The sequence below is a fragment of the Aulonocara stuartgranti genome, assembly GCF_965226115.1.
Source record: "Aulonocara stuartgranti genome assembly, chromosome: 13".
Lineage (NCBI taxonomy): Eukaryota > Metazoa > Chordata > Actinopteri > Cichliformes > Cichlidae > Aulonocara > Aulonocara stuartgranti.
Window position 1 is genome coordinate 8,081,504 of NC_138949.1, and position 18,234 is coordinate 8,099,737.

General features: G+C 40.7%; 1 protein-coding gene across 2 annotated transcripts in view; it reads left to right on the forward strand.

Annotated features, from left to right (window-relative positions):
- Window positions 1-18,234, forward strand: part of inpp5a (inositol polyphosphate-5-phosphatase A) — a 155,333-nt gene that overhangs the window by 36,275 nt on the left and 100,824 nt on the right. Inside the window, exons 1-2 of one of the 2 annotated variants that reach the window (XM_082556408.1) lie at window positions 4,811-4,887; window positions 5,684-5,725. Coding sequence is in view for 1 of the 2 variants with exons in the window: in XM_082556407.1 (XP_082412533.1) it covers window positions 5,684-5,725 (42 nt within the window). In the remaining variant the exon portion in view is untranslated. Of the gene's footprint in view, window positions 1-4,810; window positions 4,888-5,683; window positions 5,726-18,234 lie in introns of those variants that run through there. The other variant, XM_082556407.1, reaches the window with a different exon arrangement.

Consider the following 18,234-nt stretch of genomic DNA (forward strand, 5'->3'; position numbering starts at 1 on the left):
GAAAGTCAGAGCCTATTGGGGATGGCAACTGTTGAGAAGGATGAGGCAGGAAATAACAGACAGCTGAGCCACGAGCTTGGCCAAACTTAGTATTCAGTAGGCCTTAATGAAAATAATAACACTGCGGCTGAAAATGAGGCCAAGAGAAAACATCACAGGGATTACTGGGAGTGTAAAGAGTGGGCTGTGAAGGAGGAAACTCATGTGGTGACCATGTGTTCCCAGCAGATCACCATGGGGGTCTAACTGGACCGGCCTTGACGTAATTTCCCCACAGTTGCAGTTTAAACAGCCTGCTTTTATATGGAGCTGTGCTGGTTAATTCTAGCCAAAGAATGCGTGTGTGTCTGTGTGTGTGTGTGTGTGTGTGTGTGTACGGGCATGTTTCAGGTGACGATCCCCAAGATTCTGTAGAAGACTGAAGGCCGTGACCTTTGCTACAACAGCAGAGCTTCATGTTACCGTTTTAACAAATCCATAAGTACCAATGCAAGAGCGGTGTGGCCACAGTCAATGTATATATTACATGCTGATGACATTCCTGCTAGTATACTGTAAGTCTTTGTCAGCATGATTTAGAGTGAGTTAGCCTCCCCTCTGATTAACCACTTCCTGTGAGTAGAGATCACCACACTTTACCCTTCAATTTCTGCAAAACGATACACCTTGCAGCTTTTGGTAGAGAAATGCAAGCATTTTATTTTAGTTTTATTTTTTAGTGCAGCCGCCCTTTTTATTTATTTAGGTCAGCATCACTTCAGTGGAAACACGCACTCACCAAAAAACATCTGGTGGGGTCTAGTCATGCCGATACTTTTGCTTTTGTCTTGCTTGTGCAGTCTGAGTTTGTTTTCTGATTGCTGTATCCTGTTTTATTCACTCCAGTTCAGTGTTATTTCTAATAGTGTCGTTTCACTTCAGTAGTAAAGCAAAGAGTTTGCAGTATTATTAAGACAAACCCAGTGATTTTTTTTTGAAGATACACTGTGTAGAAAAGACAAAAAAGCATGAAGAAACATCTAAAAGAGCTAGGAGGTTCATGAAGGTCAGCTTTGTGCTTCTTCCATTTTGGGTAAGGGTATAAGAAGAGCACAAACACTATAAAAAAGCCCAAACAATGTGACATGAATTAGGGAACGTCCATTAGCAGTCTGGCCCCAGCTTTTCAGCATCTCATAGAGAGCAAGTGTCCAAATTTGTAATGTTTCACATAAGTTTGTAGAAGTGCTTTCATTACTTTACATGTCAGTGATTTCAATTTAATTTATTTAGGAATGTCATTGTGTCAACAGTGAAAGGACGAAGACGTCAACAGTTCTGTAGTTTGGGCGGTAATTTGTCTTGTCTCTTCACTTTTCAGATGTCAGCGTGACACCACATTTCCTATCAGCATGCCCAGCCAGAGTGCTTTGCATGGTATTTGTTCAATTCAAAGATTGGTTATTTGCAATCTGCAAATATCTTGTCACAAGATACTCAGCCTACAGCCAGTGCCCAAAAGAAGTACTGTGATAGTGTCCTACTTTAAAGAAGAAGCGATAGGCCTCAAGTTTTTAGATTTCATATCGAAATGAAAAGGAAAATGAGGGTACACCCGGTCATACTGAAAGTCCCCTTTCTGTTTTGTTTTTTTTTATCTGTACCACTCGAGTGCAAACGGCGTTCATGTGATGAAGTAGAGAAGATTTAGCCCAATCTTTTGTCATGGCTCCAACGCAGTTTTGCTCCATTATCACTTATATCACTCAACAGTTTTAGCTGTTGACAAACCTATGAAAAAGTAAAACACTGTTAAACAGTGATTTCCACTTAAAACCCAGGCAGAGTCTCTTAGTTCCCCACGCTGTCTGAAAAGTAGGCCATCGACTGAGAAAACAGAGGCATGGGCAAAAAACACAGAGGAGGTGGAGAGAACTAAGCTAGTGAAAGCACCAGTGGAAGAAGAGGTGGTGTACATGGAGGAGAGGCTGGGGATGGAGTGGGTTTATTTTTACCTCTTTGCCTGTATAGCCCCACGTTCTAATTAACTGCAAATTAACTTTTGATACAAGGAGGGCGGACGGCAGAGTGCCGAGGCTACAGATATAGACTCAGTTTGTCCTCCCTTTCCTTTTACTATTAGCCCACTTTCTCTCCAGGGCTCGGGCCTCCGAGGAACTACCGGTCCTCCTCTGAGCTGTCCTTGCAAGGCAGACATCTGTTCCCCAGAACCACCACACATCTCTGCTGCACATCAGAGTGCTCTAGAAAACCTCTGGATGGATATCTACATGACCGAGCGCTTGTTGCTGGTTGATCTAGGACTTATATTTCCCAAATAAGATGCCTTCAAATTCCTTTATAAATCAGGTGGCGGTACCTTTGTATTGCCTTATTACCATGGTGACCCCTACGTGCAAAGTCCTCACTCAGAAAGATTTTTTAGAGAGATTAAATTCACCGCCGATGCATTCTCTTTGTTACTGAGTGTCTGAGCGATATGAGTGTGAACACAGGAAACCTTTGAAATTGCAGTAAGTGCAGCTAACAGTGGTCCTGTGAGAAACAACCAATGGAAAAATATCAGCACGTATCATCAAGAGCTGTCATGTTACTGCATGACGCCGTCACCTAAGGGCACTGAGATCTGAACTTGAGAAAAAGGTTTTAATCCTCACAGCAGCCTTAAGATGGTAAGCTGGCAAATAATTTGAACCTTTCTGTTCGTCTGTGGCTGTCTCTGCCTTGCTCTCTTTTTCTCTTCCTCCATCCATGTGACTAATGACAAGGTCCACTGCTCATGTCCTTATATAGACCTATGCTCTGTCTGATCTAGCTGAGGCCAGGATGATGGTGCACATACACACACACTTAGTAAGTTCTGAGACATTTAGGTGCCCTTGGAAATGTCATCAGGGATACGCGTTTGATCCAGTAATTAGTCAGTTAGTACTTTGCAAGTGTATTGCTTGCTTAAATATTCAGGAAATCATACCATTTCTGGAGTGAACTATTTGCTTGCATTGCGTTATTGGTTTTGTTTCTCAAAGTTTGAGCCCAGTCACACAAGCCCAAGAGACTGGTCGATGTCTGCCTGGCAACCACCGGTCTCTAGGGAAAAATAATTATTTCTGACCGCTTGCTGCGGTTGTTAGCAATTGCTGTGAAATTGATTACTAACTCCCAGTCATGCAGGCCTAAGCACCAGTTAGTGACCCCGTGGTGACCACGGTTGCTACGAAAAAATGTGTATTCCCCCACTGGTTGGTGGTTTGCGGAGGTTGCTGGGAGTCTCAAGGTGAAATTGGTTATTAACAGGTATACAGTGGTGCATCAAAAACCTTCCTGTGGTTGCTGAGGTCGCCCGATAAGATGCCAGCTTGTTTGCTTGAGACTGATGGCCTTCAGTGTAAAAATTGGTAAAGAATAACTTTGCTTTGAAGGTGAACATTCTCTGTTTCACTGCTGCTCTGAGGTCAGTTAGTAAATGTTTGCAGACAAGTCTGCATCTTCCATGCAAACGAAGGGTGATCGCATCAATCTGTCATGAACCACAACTTGTATGGAGGTCCAGCACCTTTTTTGGTTGATCTTGCAGCCACTCACCAACTGGTGTTGGTAATACAGAGGTTGCAATACAGAGGTTGCTAGGGGTTGCTGACAGGTCTCTAAGCCTATGTGACTGATGGCTTAGATGAGGAAGTTAATGTCTCTCTTACGATGGCTGTGTAAAATAGCTAAACAAGTTAGTTAGCTTAGCTTGGAACCTGTAAGCAAGTCTTCAGTGCCTTTCTGGAAGCGGTTTGCCAAGTTGAAGACTCGTATGTTCAATTCAGTTATTTTAAAGCATTATTTGAATGAAACTTAACCTCACTCTTCCCTGGGAACCTTCATGTCACAAGTCTACTCCTACCATCATCTTTGCTGTTGCAGAATTCTCTTTCAGGAATCTTTCAGTGTCGTGTTTCTCATATAATGTGTCTGCAATAGCTAGACTAAGTTTAGCTATTTGCTATCAATACCTCTGCAGTCCTGTTTATACAAAGGTTGTTAATTTGTGGTTTTCTGACGGCTTCTTGGCAGGTAACAGTCAGAGTTACAGTGAAGTTGCCGGGAAATCTTCACGTTAGCCGAAGATGTTGTTTATCTAAGTACTGGATGAATGGGATAAACTGTTAGGCTGAAAATATTTACCTCGCACCCCACAAAGTGACTCGTTCACACAGTTGTATCTATATCAATTAAACAAACACTGTTAGAGACTAGCTAGCCTTAATGCTAAGCGGAAGATCTTCTAAACTATAGTAGCCTTTTTGTTGAACTATTATCTAAAACAAAAAGATGTCACTGTGCTGCTGTTTTGGGAAGTTGGCATTGGTGTGTCTTGATTTTTAGTAAGAACAAAGTTAAGAGAAGCTGTATTATTTTATTTTTTTTCGCCCGGTAACAGCATGTAGATATGATTTCAGTTATTCACATATAAACCTCTCTCCGAGCCCTCATGCCATCCAAGCTCACATCACCTACTTCTGTAATATGTTAGGGCTTTGTTACAGATACCAACGGAGCCATCAGATCTCTTGTGTATTCTTATTATAGACTAGTCTTGTTAGGAAAAACTCCTCAACATCACACACACACACACACACACACACACACACACACAGCCGTTCATCAGACCTAGTTATCGACATAGGGAGATCTCTCCATAAATGGTAGACTGCCCAGGGCCCTGTTTCTGTTTCCACTGCACAAACCAAATGAAGTCCAGGTCTGCGAATAGCCTTTTAAAGTGGAAGACAGAGAGAATGACAGATAGAGGCAGAGCAAAGGGAGGTGAGAAAAAGAAGAAGCGCGAGAGGTTTGTCGATGATCTGTCAGGATTTTTGACCCTGAGAGAAAGATGCTGTAAGTAGATTAAAGCAGGGTCCTCTCAGTGCATGCACTACATCTTTTACACATATAATAAATTTGGTGTTGGGGATCTTTCCACGCCTGTAAAAGAAAAACTTTTAGTTTATAGTTAAGACAACAGAAGTAAGCAGTTGATTATTGACACGGATACTCTGGTTTGTTTCAGTGTAACCTTTATGGTGAAAGAGCTGGGGTTTGATTGGATATTAGTAAATCCAAATCAAGTGATAAATCTGCTCATTCAACGTGTGATTCATTGAGTTTAGATATGAAATCTTCGGATTTCATAACATGTACATACTTGAATACAAATATGTAAATATAAAGCATAAGTTAATGTCATTGTGAAATGCGGCATACTCATGATGAGTACTCGACTCATCTTTACCTTATTTTTCATGTGCGATTGTATTGCAGTCATTTCACCTTGTTGGTTGATGTACTACATACATAGTCTGCTTGTGGTTTGTCTGTGACCCGCAACACTGCACTGTCTTTGAAAACATCCTCAGAAGAGCACATTGAGTTTATTTAAACTCAGCTGACCTGTAGTATTTTTTATTTAACTGGGGAAGGAAACGATAAAAAAGGTCAAAGGTTTGGCAAGATGCTTTAGGAAAATGCTGAGCAGGAACCAGATCCAAAAGGGAAGGGCTCTTCTCATCTAGTGCACAGACAAGTGAAACGACACCAACTAGTATTATTGTTATTTTGAGATAAAGTATTACGCATTTAGCGTTGGTATTAAAGTATTATGTTGCTAACTCTTTGTCTTTTTTTCTGTTTCCAGCTTGAAAATCTACAGAAGACATGGCTGAGGGAGTTTTACCAGGTAAGAGAAATCAAATATTTGATGCATTTAATCCACTGAGTAACTCGGGCTTAACCGTTGACTGTTGGAAACACCATCAGCATGCCTACAGGTTTCAGAGTGCCCCACATGGCCTAAACCCTCCCATACAATAATGAGTTAAACTCATAAATAAAACAGACTAGTTCACAAAAGGTCTTTTTCTCCCCTAAAAACACACAAAGTGGATTACAGTATAGCAAAACAGCCGACGCACTGTTACCATCACGTGTGTTTCTATAGCTTCAAGTGCTCTCATGTGACAATCACCATAAACTTTAAGGATAGTCTGGGATTTTTCTCTTAAGCTGAAGCTATAGATCAAGTCAAATGAAGTCATGTGCTTCGCATGGCTGCTGTCTAGAAATCTAGCTTTAATCTGCTTTAACTGATGATACTATTTTATCTTTATCAAAAGTTTCAATGAACCTTTAAACCTCTTTTTTAAAATCGTACAGGGTAAAGTTAGTTTAAGCTCTAGGGTTATTTTCACTCTCTAATTGTATTGTTTTTTTTCGCGCTCAGTCATGTTTCATATCTTACCTTTTCATCTACATAGGAACCCCTGACTAACCACAACTCTTTCCACTGGGTTAAGGGAAATGAGGCAGCTAGACCTCTTAGCTGCTGTCTGAAAGAGAGCAGAGAGGGACACATGCAGTTTCGCTGTTACCATAATTCTGCAAACAATCAATGTATTTTACACATCAAAAGGGTAAAAATAATGCTCAAATACATTTTCCAATCTCTTTTTATTAAAGCGCTAAATATATGCTCATACAGGGCAGTAAACTTTCCAGACTTATGATTCAGACGAGCAGTTTTTAGCTTTAGTTAGGCTAGTGCCTCTTTGAAATCTGGGATGGAGTTCTTGTAAAATATCCAGATTTCCAAGTGGAAGAAAGCTAACCTAAGTAAGGTGTTAGGTAGGGTTTTCCACCAGAGTTCTTCTACATGCTGAATGTTGGAACGGATTCCTTAAATGTTGCCAAAAGCAAACACAATAGAAAGATCGGCTCATTTGTGTACAACACAAAAATACAAAGATTGGCTCATCGCTCTGAGAAATGTGATTTCCTGACAGATTGGAGGGACATGTTACAAACATTTCAGTCTCTGTTGGACCAAGCATAATTTGAGAGGGATACAAGATACCTTTGCTATTGAATTTCTTTTGTATATAATTAATCTGTGTGGAAACATCACACAGGATGTTCTCTCATTTGTAGTGCAATGTGTAACATGATTGTGAGCCTTTCTACCAAACCTGCCCTCATAAATATTTTAAAAAAAGCATAAGAATATAGCATCTTTGGAAATATAAATAATAAATAATAATAATATTGAAAAATATATATCCTTATACTCGGAGAGAGAAGATTTCACGCTTGAGAAAATAAAATGATGGTATCAAGCAATCAAAGTCAGATCTGGTGAAACTTGATTAATGTACAGACACGATGAGACAAAATGAAAGTTAGATAGAAACTAAAGAAGACAAATAACAAAAACAAAAACCCCACCCTGAATCACTTCTAGGAAGAAAGTGAAGAGGATGATACAGAGAATTGAAATAGATCAATTTCCATATTTATCAGCAGGGATGGCCGTAATTGAGCAATTCTTGTAATGTTACTCAACACTGCTTTCAGGCTGAATGGCCCATAATGATTTGTGCTCCGGCCACGGGGGTGCTACAGCCATCAATATCTGTAATCTGATGCAGTACCAATGTGTGAGGTGTCCAGCAGGTGAGGCCAAGGATCCTGCCATGCCTGTGTAGAGGTCAATTAAGTGTACAACACAAAAATGGACAAAGCTCTGATTGTATAGGTGAGAAAAAGTTTAGTTTTTCCTAATGGGTAGAAGGTGATGTGAGGTTACTCGTCAGTAGGAGTAGTTTTCCAGTCGCCTACAATGACTGCGTGTGAAACAGACGTTCATTTTTCATGAAACCAAATTCCTGCACTGCGAGTTTACTCGTGGATGAATGAACAGCTGTACACTGGTATGATGACTTTGGAAAATGTTCTCTTTGAGCTCTTTGAGGCCTTTGAGTTTTAAGATTTCAAGATTTTCTTTTTACTACTTTTTAAAAAAGTGTTTAGAAAACACTGTCAGCACTTATAAGAGAATATAGGTGTATTGAACAATGCTATTGAAGTAAGTAATCAAACTCAGGCTGCTTCACTTCTTTACACTGATAAGAAGGATCTTTATTCCAGGACGTTGCATTATCTTGTTTGTCTACACCACATTCGTAATAGAAGCCTTAACAGGAACTTGGTACATAACCACTGTGACCCCACCCATTTGCTTGAAGACTAGCATTTTTAATGCCTAGATTTTAACACTGTAGTGGTCACTGTTGAGGTTATTTGGAGTTAGAATATAGATGAGGGTGGAGTTAATAGTCAATGCTAATAAACTTTGTAATGCTACAGTCAGTTGCACATTGCGTACTTGTGACCAACTTGTGCAACAACTTGTGATCTTGTGATGAAGTGAAGTAGTTGTTTCGAAGACAGGGGACCGGGTCTGTGACCACTTGCAGTCAGTTTCTGTCTTCAAAGCGTCTTTTGTGTGTTAAGCTGGTGATAAAACGGCATTAAGATGGAAACAGTTTGAGATTTAATGGGGTCAAGCTAACAGTTACACGCAATGTTTTTGTGATAATGGGATGATTAACTGTGATAAATGAGCAAAAATGTAAAATCTGAAATAAAGAGACAAGACAGAACCTCCTACAACTCATAAATTGAGCATTCATAAATTCTGTTGCTGCAGGACGGCTCTGCAGCCTTGCTTGTAAATTGAAACATAACCAAAATATATCCAATTGAGTCAAGTCCCCTGTTGCAAAGAGACGTTTTGTGCTCATTGAGTCAGATTGATTGGAACATGTTCCAGTCATTGACCAATCTGCCTGACTGATTTCAGTCAACCCATGTTCAATTGCGATTGTCTGGAGATGCGGATGCCTGTTATTTTGTGCTATGGTAGCATACAGTTTAAATACTGTAATGTTCTTGGGTGGCCTGGTAGTAAAGTTAACCACATAGCAATGTAGGTTTTTTCTTTGTCACGTAATTGTATTTGCTCCAAAAGACAATGACACCACAGATCCAGTTTGAACTAGTTGATGTTATAGCTCAACACAGACTCAGCTAAATTATAAATTTGATACAATTTAAACAAGTGAGAAGTTATAAAAGACAAGAGCTAGTTTTATGTGGCAGGCTTTGGGGACTGACTCGCTTTCAGTCAATCTCTCGCAGTGCTTCTGCTTTGGCTTAGTATTTTAGCCACTGAAGGTTGCTCTTTCTTGCTGCAGGTAGGTGCCATTAACTTCCAACACCAAAACAGTGAAGCTGCTGGCTCTTTGTGTCCGCTTTTATAGCAGAGATGACTTCTATCCCAAAAATGTCATCCTCGGTTTCTGTGCAAAGAACACACACATATGCAGGCAGTATATACTGGATTTCCCTGCAAGGTTCTGCAGTGGAAAGTGGCCTAATGTGATATTTTTTAAGATATTTTTTGCATGCTGATAAATAAATGAAGAGAACTTGATTTTCTGCATGATGGATGGATGTTTTGACTAAGCTCTTTACTATGCTGGTTGGCTCCTTTTGCATACATTTTCATATATTTAAGCATAAAATGTTACTCAACTCATCAGCTTCTCTTTTGTTTTATTTTCCTTCCACTTTGTGTGTGCGTGTGTGTGTGTGGAAAGAGAAACAGTGTGGATGGGAGTAGCCCTAAAAGTGGTTAGTTCAAACTGAGTCAATAAATGACACTTCAAACATGCGTAAGAAAAACACACACGTCTTATTTACTATTCTTATGAAGCACTGGTTCCTTGCTATAAATATTCCAGACTCACCCAGTGGACACACACCTACACATTCACACGCGCGCACACACACACACACCTACACATTCACACGCACGCACGCACACACACGCACACACACGCACACACACGCGCACACACGCGCACACACGCACACTTTATTGTTCTCCTTCAAACAAGTATACCGTTTGTTGCATATGCAGAAACTGTTACAAGGACATGGGGGCATGAAAATAATAGCGAGGGTTTCTAACTATGCTTTGCATCGGGCTCCATAAATATGGATCTTATTTCAGTGTATCAGCAGTGCAATGATAGCAGTTGGGGACTTCCTTGTGTACAAGGAAAATCTCATCAAACAGACTGAATGTGATGCAAGAGTAGTAACCAAGAGGCAAAGAATAGTATTCCTGATTAGGTTTACGGGTATATTTGTAAGACCATGTCACCTGAAATCAACAGAAGGACCTTCCTCATGACTTCCATAGCAGAAATAAAAATACCAAAAAACACGAAAACAAAACCAAAGCTATGTTTGGTGTATTGTGCCTTAGCTATTGCAATTCCATTGAAGTTATAGCCCCGATCTAAGATTTTGTAACCCTGTACTGTAGACCAGCGGTCCCCAACCTTTTTTGCGCCACGGACCGGTTCATGCCCGACAATATTTTCACGGACCGGCCTTTAAGGTGTCGCAGATAAATACAACAAAATAAAACTAGTACCGGTACTGAAAAAAAGAAGATTTATTCATAACACACGTGAAAAGACCCAGGAAAATCGAGTAAACGATAAAAACGATAACAAAATAACGCTGAAAACCGATAAAAACCCTGAAAACCATACATTTCACACCTGAGCCTCAACTCTCGCGGCCTGGTACCAAACGACTCACTGACCGGTACCGGTCCGAGGCCCGGAGGTTGGGGACCGCTGCTGTAGACAATAGTCAAAGTCATATCATTTGACGTTGTTTTTTTTCCTACTGCCTCTCTTTTATGGCTATAGTTGTGGTAATAAATAACCAAACTTGGAGCACATCCATTTTTTTATTACTTGTTCAATCGGGATATGAGTCAGATGGCACTAGATCTATCCTGGCTACCATAGGGTGAGATGAGGGGTACATCCGGGGCAGGCCACAGTTTAGGAATGGCATTTCCAACAGAAAATACGATTTGATACTGCTTGTAGTTGCAAGCCACCTCAAATCATTCTCAGATGACTGTATATGTTATGCAGGCTTGTGGCATAAGTTTACCTAAAGCAGTTAACACCGGGACACATTATTATTTATTTCTACAAGAAGCTTCACACAGATTTTTTTTCATCATGGCTTTGAATGTCTGTACTGTGTTGTACTAAGCAAACAGGAAAAAAAAAATTAAAATAAATATATGCCAGGCAACCAGGATACCAGGCCCTGCTGCTGCAGTGTCATGTTTTTGATAAACAAAATAGAAGCACGAGCATGAAACGTATCCTCAACCCTTCAGACATCTAAAGTAAGAAACAGGACAATGAAAACAATGAAACCAAAACCAAATTGAATAGTTTCAGGCAATTAACCGGCTCTGAACCTGAAAATTATTTTGAATATCTGAGTTCCCTTTTAGTTGATTCACTTGGTACAACACATAAGTAAGGGATATCACGCCCCCACGTCTCCTGGCTGAAGAAACCTCTCTATTCACGCCTTCAAGGCGGATGAGCTGCGATGACTTGCACATGGCCCCCCTGCACATCAGAGGCTACGTCCACACTAATACGTTTTTCGTTTGAAAACGCATCTTTTTCTCTCCGTTTTGGTTTTCCGTCTGCATTTTCGGTCATGGAAAACAGAGGTTTTTGAAAATGCTCTCCAAAGTTGGTAAATTTAAAAAGGTCGTTTTCGCGTCACAGTGTGGACTGCGAAAATGGAGGCTTTTGAAAACGATGATGCATTTTAGTCGTATGATGCATTAATGTGACCAATTCAACTAAGATTGTGGACGGCATTGTACAGCAGTTGTCTTGGTTGCTCTCTATTTTGACAGCCCTTTAAAAGATTAATATCAGTTTGTATATGCTCCAGATAAAACTCGGCACTTTTCCTTGACATGTTGCTGCCACGTTTCAAAGAGCCGGAAAGTAAATTGTGTTACGTTTCACGCATGTGCAGTACAGGAACGTAGCGTATTCAGTGTGGATGAAAACGATAGTGTGGACGCGGAGTGTTTTTAGATGAAAATACCGTTTTCAAAATTATCCGGATTAGTGTAGACGTAGCCAGAGTCTGTCATCACAGGCATCCCTTAGTTAGCACGCTTTTCACCTCGCAAAAAAATCCCCTGGTAAGTTGGGTTAGTTAGCTGCTACTAGTTAGCTGCTGCTTGTTAGCTTTGTTGTCTGCTTCTGTAGCTTATCTGCCCCTGTTTATGTTAGCCTCCTCTGTGCAGTTGGTGAGTAGCCTGCCCACGAAGTGCTAATTTCAAGTCTTGCTGTGCAGTCTTTGTGTTTTGGAATGAACACCAAAGCAAAGCAAAGCAAAAATTTTCCAGTTCTGAGGGGCCAGGATGTCCTAGTCAGGATGGACAGTTCAACAGTGGACTCTTACATGCAATCAGGGAGGGACATGCTCCCATCCCCTCTTAAAGCTGTCTTGCTCTCTGCTGTTATGGTGCACTGCTGGTTTTTGGTCTCTAAGAGCCACCCATGTTCCGGGCCATCTGAACCTGGGACTAGACCTTCTCTCCAGGAGTTTTTGTCTGGTGAGAGAATGGAGGTTTCACCCTTTGATAGTGGCCCAGTTTTGGCATCTATTTGGCCCCTGTTCTTCTCCATAGTCGACCACAATGCACCCCTAGGCATGGATGCAGTAGCGCACTAATAGCCAGACGTGCTACTTTATGCATTTCCCCCAAAGGAAAATATATTTTTTGTTCTTTGTTCAACATCGTCTTTCCCTGATTCTAGTGGCCCCTTGGTAGCCAAGTCGTGATATGCAGAGATAATGAGTCTGTTAGCAGCAAGGCCTTGGGAGCTTCCTCTCCACAGGGACCTTCTCTCCCAGGAGAAGAAGTGATTCATTCGTACCTGGATCTGTGGTGCCTTCATTCTTAACTGCTGAGAGGTTTAATTGATAGCTAAGGTGCCCCTGGTGCCATACATTAAAGGAGTTCGCTGGCTAACACCTGTGGTTAGGTCCTGCATGGGACTTGTCTTTGGCTGCTGTCCTTTCTGCTGTGTCTACCACGCACTGACTCGTCCGACTCCAGTTTGGTGGGATCTCTGTGGGATGCGTGTGTGTGTATATATCTATCTATATATATATATATAGATATAGATATAGATATATATCATACTTATGTGTTGTACCAAGCGAATTGGCTGAAAGGGAACAAACAGTTACATCTATTACTTATGTTCCCTGAAGGAGGGGAACGAATCCAAAGCGAGGTTGCCCTGTCGCACAGCTTAGCTTGTGAAGTGTGGCTATCAAAAAAGGATGACTGTGATGACAGGGGGTATGTGAAAGCGGGGCTGTGTGGAAGTTATCACAAGTCACCCACTTTAAAGGCGTAAATAGAGGTTTCTTCAGCCGAGACATACAGGGGTTTGATACACTTATCTGTGGCACCCCGTTCCTCTCCTTCAGGGAACAGAAGTTATAGATGTAACTGTTCCAGTTTTGTCAGTTTGTATGATTGCTCTTAATCAATTGAAATTATTCATATGGCACAACAGCTTCTTCTTAATGTAGAAGGTAGAGCAAGTTCCAGAAATCACAAAATACAGGTGAACATGAACTCAGCGGCATTTCCTCTGTAAATTTCTAAATCTTTCTTAACTTAGCTTTGCTATCCCCTGATTTTCACTGTCACCGGCATGCAAAGGTGATTTTTGGATTGCCAGGAATTTTAGATATCATGAGGAAAAAGTGTGTGTGTGTGTGTGTGTGTGTGTGTGTTTGTGTAAAGAGCATGTGCTGGTTATGGCTGTTGAGGAATTCTGTTTGCACTGTGCAACGTGCTTATGTGCGTTAGATGACGATATCATTGTGTGTGTGTGTGTGTGTGTGCGCGCGCGAAAAAGCATGCAGGGAGAGAGAGAGCGATGTGCCCCTGTGTGAACCAGGCGGGCCTGTAGCCTCATGCCAGCTCTGTGCTGTTGCCGGCTGACGTCATGGAAAGAAGCACCAGACTCTGAACTTTGCACGGCTGGGAACAGCCAGCAGAAACAGCTAGAGTTAACTACAATCAGCCTCGCTGGGCCAGCTTGCCACAATCCTTCTGGAGCACACATTGCTCTCAGTTGATTTGGTTGCCGTTTGGCCAGAAACTCTGAACCAATTCTCCCTTTTTTCAATGAAAATTGTCAGCGGCTGCAATCGGAAAAAGCACATTGTATGTTTAAAGCTGTTTACAGGCAAGACTCGTGCAGTGCATTCACCTGGCAAGAATCCAAAGCTTGTTTTATACCGAACTTTGGTCTCACATCCACTAAACTTCACTTCTACCACACAGGACCATTTTGTCATCAGGAAAAAACTAAAAACCCTGCAAAAAGCTGCATGGATTGCTGCTTCAAAGCAGCTCAGTGCATTTCACACTCCCTCGACTATTAATAACAAGATTGTAAGGAACAAGTGTTGTCATTTTTTTTAACGACAAATTACACAGTAGAAGCTGTTAAAACTAATAAATCATAAATCATAAATAATAAATACATAATTTAAAATTGGCCCTTAAGGCTCTAGGTCATTGTTGGTACCAAACTTGTTACCTGCTGTATTTTTATATATGGTCGAAATGATCGCATGCGGGAATTCCTCAAGGAAGAAAAATTATTTTAACGGCACGCCTTGCTTGAAGCTCAAAGGTATGTTTGCCTTTGGTACTGTACTGTCATGCAATTAAAAGTTATTCCTCTCTATGCTTGTGTGATTTGTTTCTCATGTTCTCTATTTAATCTTAGCACTTAACTTATTTATAATGGTTGTGCTGTTTCATACTCAAGCATATTTTGAGCAAAACTTTGTTCAGTTAAGTTTAGTTAAACAAAGACGGTGGCCTTCAGACACCTTATGTGTGAGACAAGTAGAATAAAAGAAGAACTCAAGAGATTTACAGGAATGTACTGCTGAACCGAAAGTTTTAACTCATGTAAAGCTTGAAATAATACAAAGTTTATCATATTACTCATTCACATTTTTTTATTTGCTTTTTACTTATATGAACATAAGAAGGCACATTTTAGTAAAACCAAAAACATAAAAAGATAATTATTTTAGATTAAAAAAATCTTTATTTGATGGGATCCTAGCTTCCTGATACTGAATTTTATTTTTTATTTTATGGACAGGCAGCGTGAACTCTCGGCACTTGGACTAAGCTGCTGGTTACATTTTATTGGATGCTATAAATCCAAGTGAAGTGGAAAAGGCCGAACTGTTAACTGCTGTACTTGTTTTTTTTTTCAGAGGCTTTGCTTCTGATTTTCTTGACTTCTCATGCAACTGAATCAAATCCTTTATTAGGACTTTTGACCCTGTGTCAGGACATCTCAGTTATTTACATGTAGGCAAAGCAGGTTCATTTGCTTGTCCCACTTGTTTGCAATAGGTTGGTGAAAATGGGATCTCTCCATTGCTGGTGCAGTAGTATAAACAGTGCTTTGCATTGCACCGCACTGAATTGAATAATCCCCCAGCTGATTTGCATTGGAAACTTCTATGGCCTGTCACAAGCCAGTGATTGTGTGAGATCCCAGCATCCAGTCTTGTGATCTGTACTTGTACAGTGCTTAAGGGCATCAGATAGTTAATTGATTAAACAGACCAATGTGTGCAATTAAAATAAGTCTCTGAAATCCAATTACCCCATATCGTGGCTATCTCACATGCACTAGATGAGATGGTCTTTTGGTTTAATCTGCTAATAAAAATAACTTAATAACCTAATAACCTTGTAACTGTAACTTCGGTCGTTGCTGTGCTTTTTGGAAGTCGAATTTCCCAGAGGAACCCACCCGAGGGATTAATAAAGTTCTATCTTATCTCTCTTATCTTATCTTAATAACCACCATTACACCCAATGTTTCTCGTTTTGGGTTCTTCCCAGTTAGTGGTTGTGCTGGAATGGGACAGTAAGACAAACAATCCCAGCTGTTTGACAGCGTACAAGCTCCTTTGATCCCTCTGATTGTTTCCCACCTCCAAAAAGGAACCATGAAATAGGACTCAGGCTTTTCTGATTAGTTCTCATAAAAGGCCCTCTATCTCTGTTGATATCTGGTGCATAGTACTTCTTGTGACCTTTTCACACATAAAACACAAAGTTTGCCAAGTGCTTTGGCATAAATATGAATAGCTAGCTAATGTAATGTGTGCTTTTTTGTCTCTAAAGGCAGGATTATGGTTACTTCTGACACATTGGCTCAATTTCATGTCAAGTGATTAGTGCTTAGTAATGTGCTTCTGGTGTCAAGGCCTGCAGTTGTTGCCATACAGCTAAATATGTTAGCAACCATCAGCAATGCAAAATAACTTGTGTATGGCTTTCAGGGTGGCTCGACCAGTGGTGCCTAAACTCTTAGAATACTTCAGAAGCAATAAACTTTTGTTTCGTTCCCCCCATAACTCATTTTTCACTTAACTTGGGTCTTAGTCACACAGACTCAGAGGCCTCCTGGCAAAACATAAAACATTTACTTTGTAGGCAAACGGTCTCTGATTTATGACGTATTCTTCAGTTTCACAACTGCTTAGCATGTAGTTGAACATGATGGCATCTTCCCTGGAAACTTCAGGTGACTCCATCAATCTGCTGGTGACCAATACAATTGCAAAGGACCAACCAGTCTGGAAATACACGTTTTCCTCTTCAGCCGGTAGTTATCATGGGCTCACTGATCGGTCTTTAGGCCTTATTGTGTGACTGGGGCCTTAGTTTGTTTCCCCGTGTAGTCATACACACAGTCATATAATCGTTGTGAGGGCTGGTGAAGTACGAGAGTTGGCTATTCTCAGTCATCCAGCTCATGGTAATCTTGACAGCTTGAAAAAGAAAGCAACTAGACTTTTTCAGGCTAAAGGAGTCCAGCTGCTTTCTTCTTCTCGATATATTATTAAATAAATTAAAATGCTCTGAAAATACTACGAACAAGAGGTCACTCTCATAGAGATTGTTGACAGTTTGCAAATGCCGTCTGACAAATTGCCAGCATGTTTCCTCATTTTAAATGAGTCTGTTAATAAGCACAACTCGAGAACAGACTCCGCTGGCTTCTAGCTGGTTAGATTTCTGAGTGCAGATCTCAAAGTCAAATGTGAATTTCTTTTATATGTAAATTTATGTCTATGTAGGCAGTAACAGAGAAGTGATTTCTGACAATTTATCAAATACTGTATTATCAGAAAGAGACTGCATTTAATTGCTGATATATATCAAATTGATAATAAATTGATATCATTCTGAGGTCAGACTGACTCAGTTTTATGTTTTTTGACAAAACAACGAAACAATAACTGAAGTGAGATAACTTTATCTTGTGAGATAAAATAGATATTAACAGCTTAACATTGAGGACTTAATTTACAGTTGAAAAAAGGTGATAAATGACAATATGTGTTACGACCTAGGACCATTGTTTTTGATTGACAGCCATTATGTGTCTCAAAATACTCAAAATTACAATGAGAAAAAAACCCTTACTTGCCAGTTAAATCCTCCGCTCCTGTCAACACATTCATTCATATAATCGGGTTTTAGCAGTGCACACTTTAGCTTTTTGCTTTTTGTTTTTTTGATGCATGCTCATCCCCCCATCAAACTACATCTGTGTTAGGACCATCTTCTGAATACATGTAAAGTATGAGATCGCGACTTTGATCTGACTTTGTTGGTACAGCACATCTCTCCTCGGCTCCCGCTCCAGTTAAACAAATATGTCATTTAGACGCCCGGGTGCGTCCTCGGAGTTCAGATGGTGTCATGGAGCGTTCGAGAGAGAGAGGATATGAGGACACACCTTCATATCAAACACATCAGCGTCTTGACACCATTGTGAGTTTGAAAAATGGTCCCATATGGGAGCTCTCTGTTGGTAGTGTCAATGTGGCCAAACAGGCTTTTCTCACCCTTGCCTCAGCAGATGTCACTGGAGGCAGTCCTCTCCTCTCCACTATCGTTACGCACCATAAAATCTTTTGTCATAGATTCAGTACGCAGCTTGTCAACACATCGGTCACTGCTCGACTCTCAAACGTCAACTGAATAACTATCTAATTATATCTAATTAGAAGCTAGTCCGAAGGTTTCTTTTTTTCTTTTGCAAACTAAGGTCATCAGTCAATGCTGTTTGGCTCTGGCCTGATAGCACTGGTGAGCCTGATAATGATATTACTACACGGATTCTGTCTGATTGCTCGCCTAGACCAGAATTTACAGTGTGGAAAGATAAATAGAAAACGGCACAGGCGCGTCAGTGTGCGTGCACCATTTTCCAGCCTGACATTAGTTGTAAGCTCCTTGAGAGTGTGACCTTTTCCATCTTGAGTTGATAGGTGCACTAATCTTTCCAGCTTTGGGGCCTCTGCAGGTCCCCGCTCCTGGGTCATCGAGCTAAGTGACAAGCCATAGGTTGATGGAAA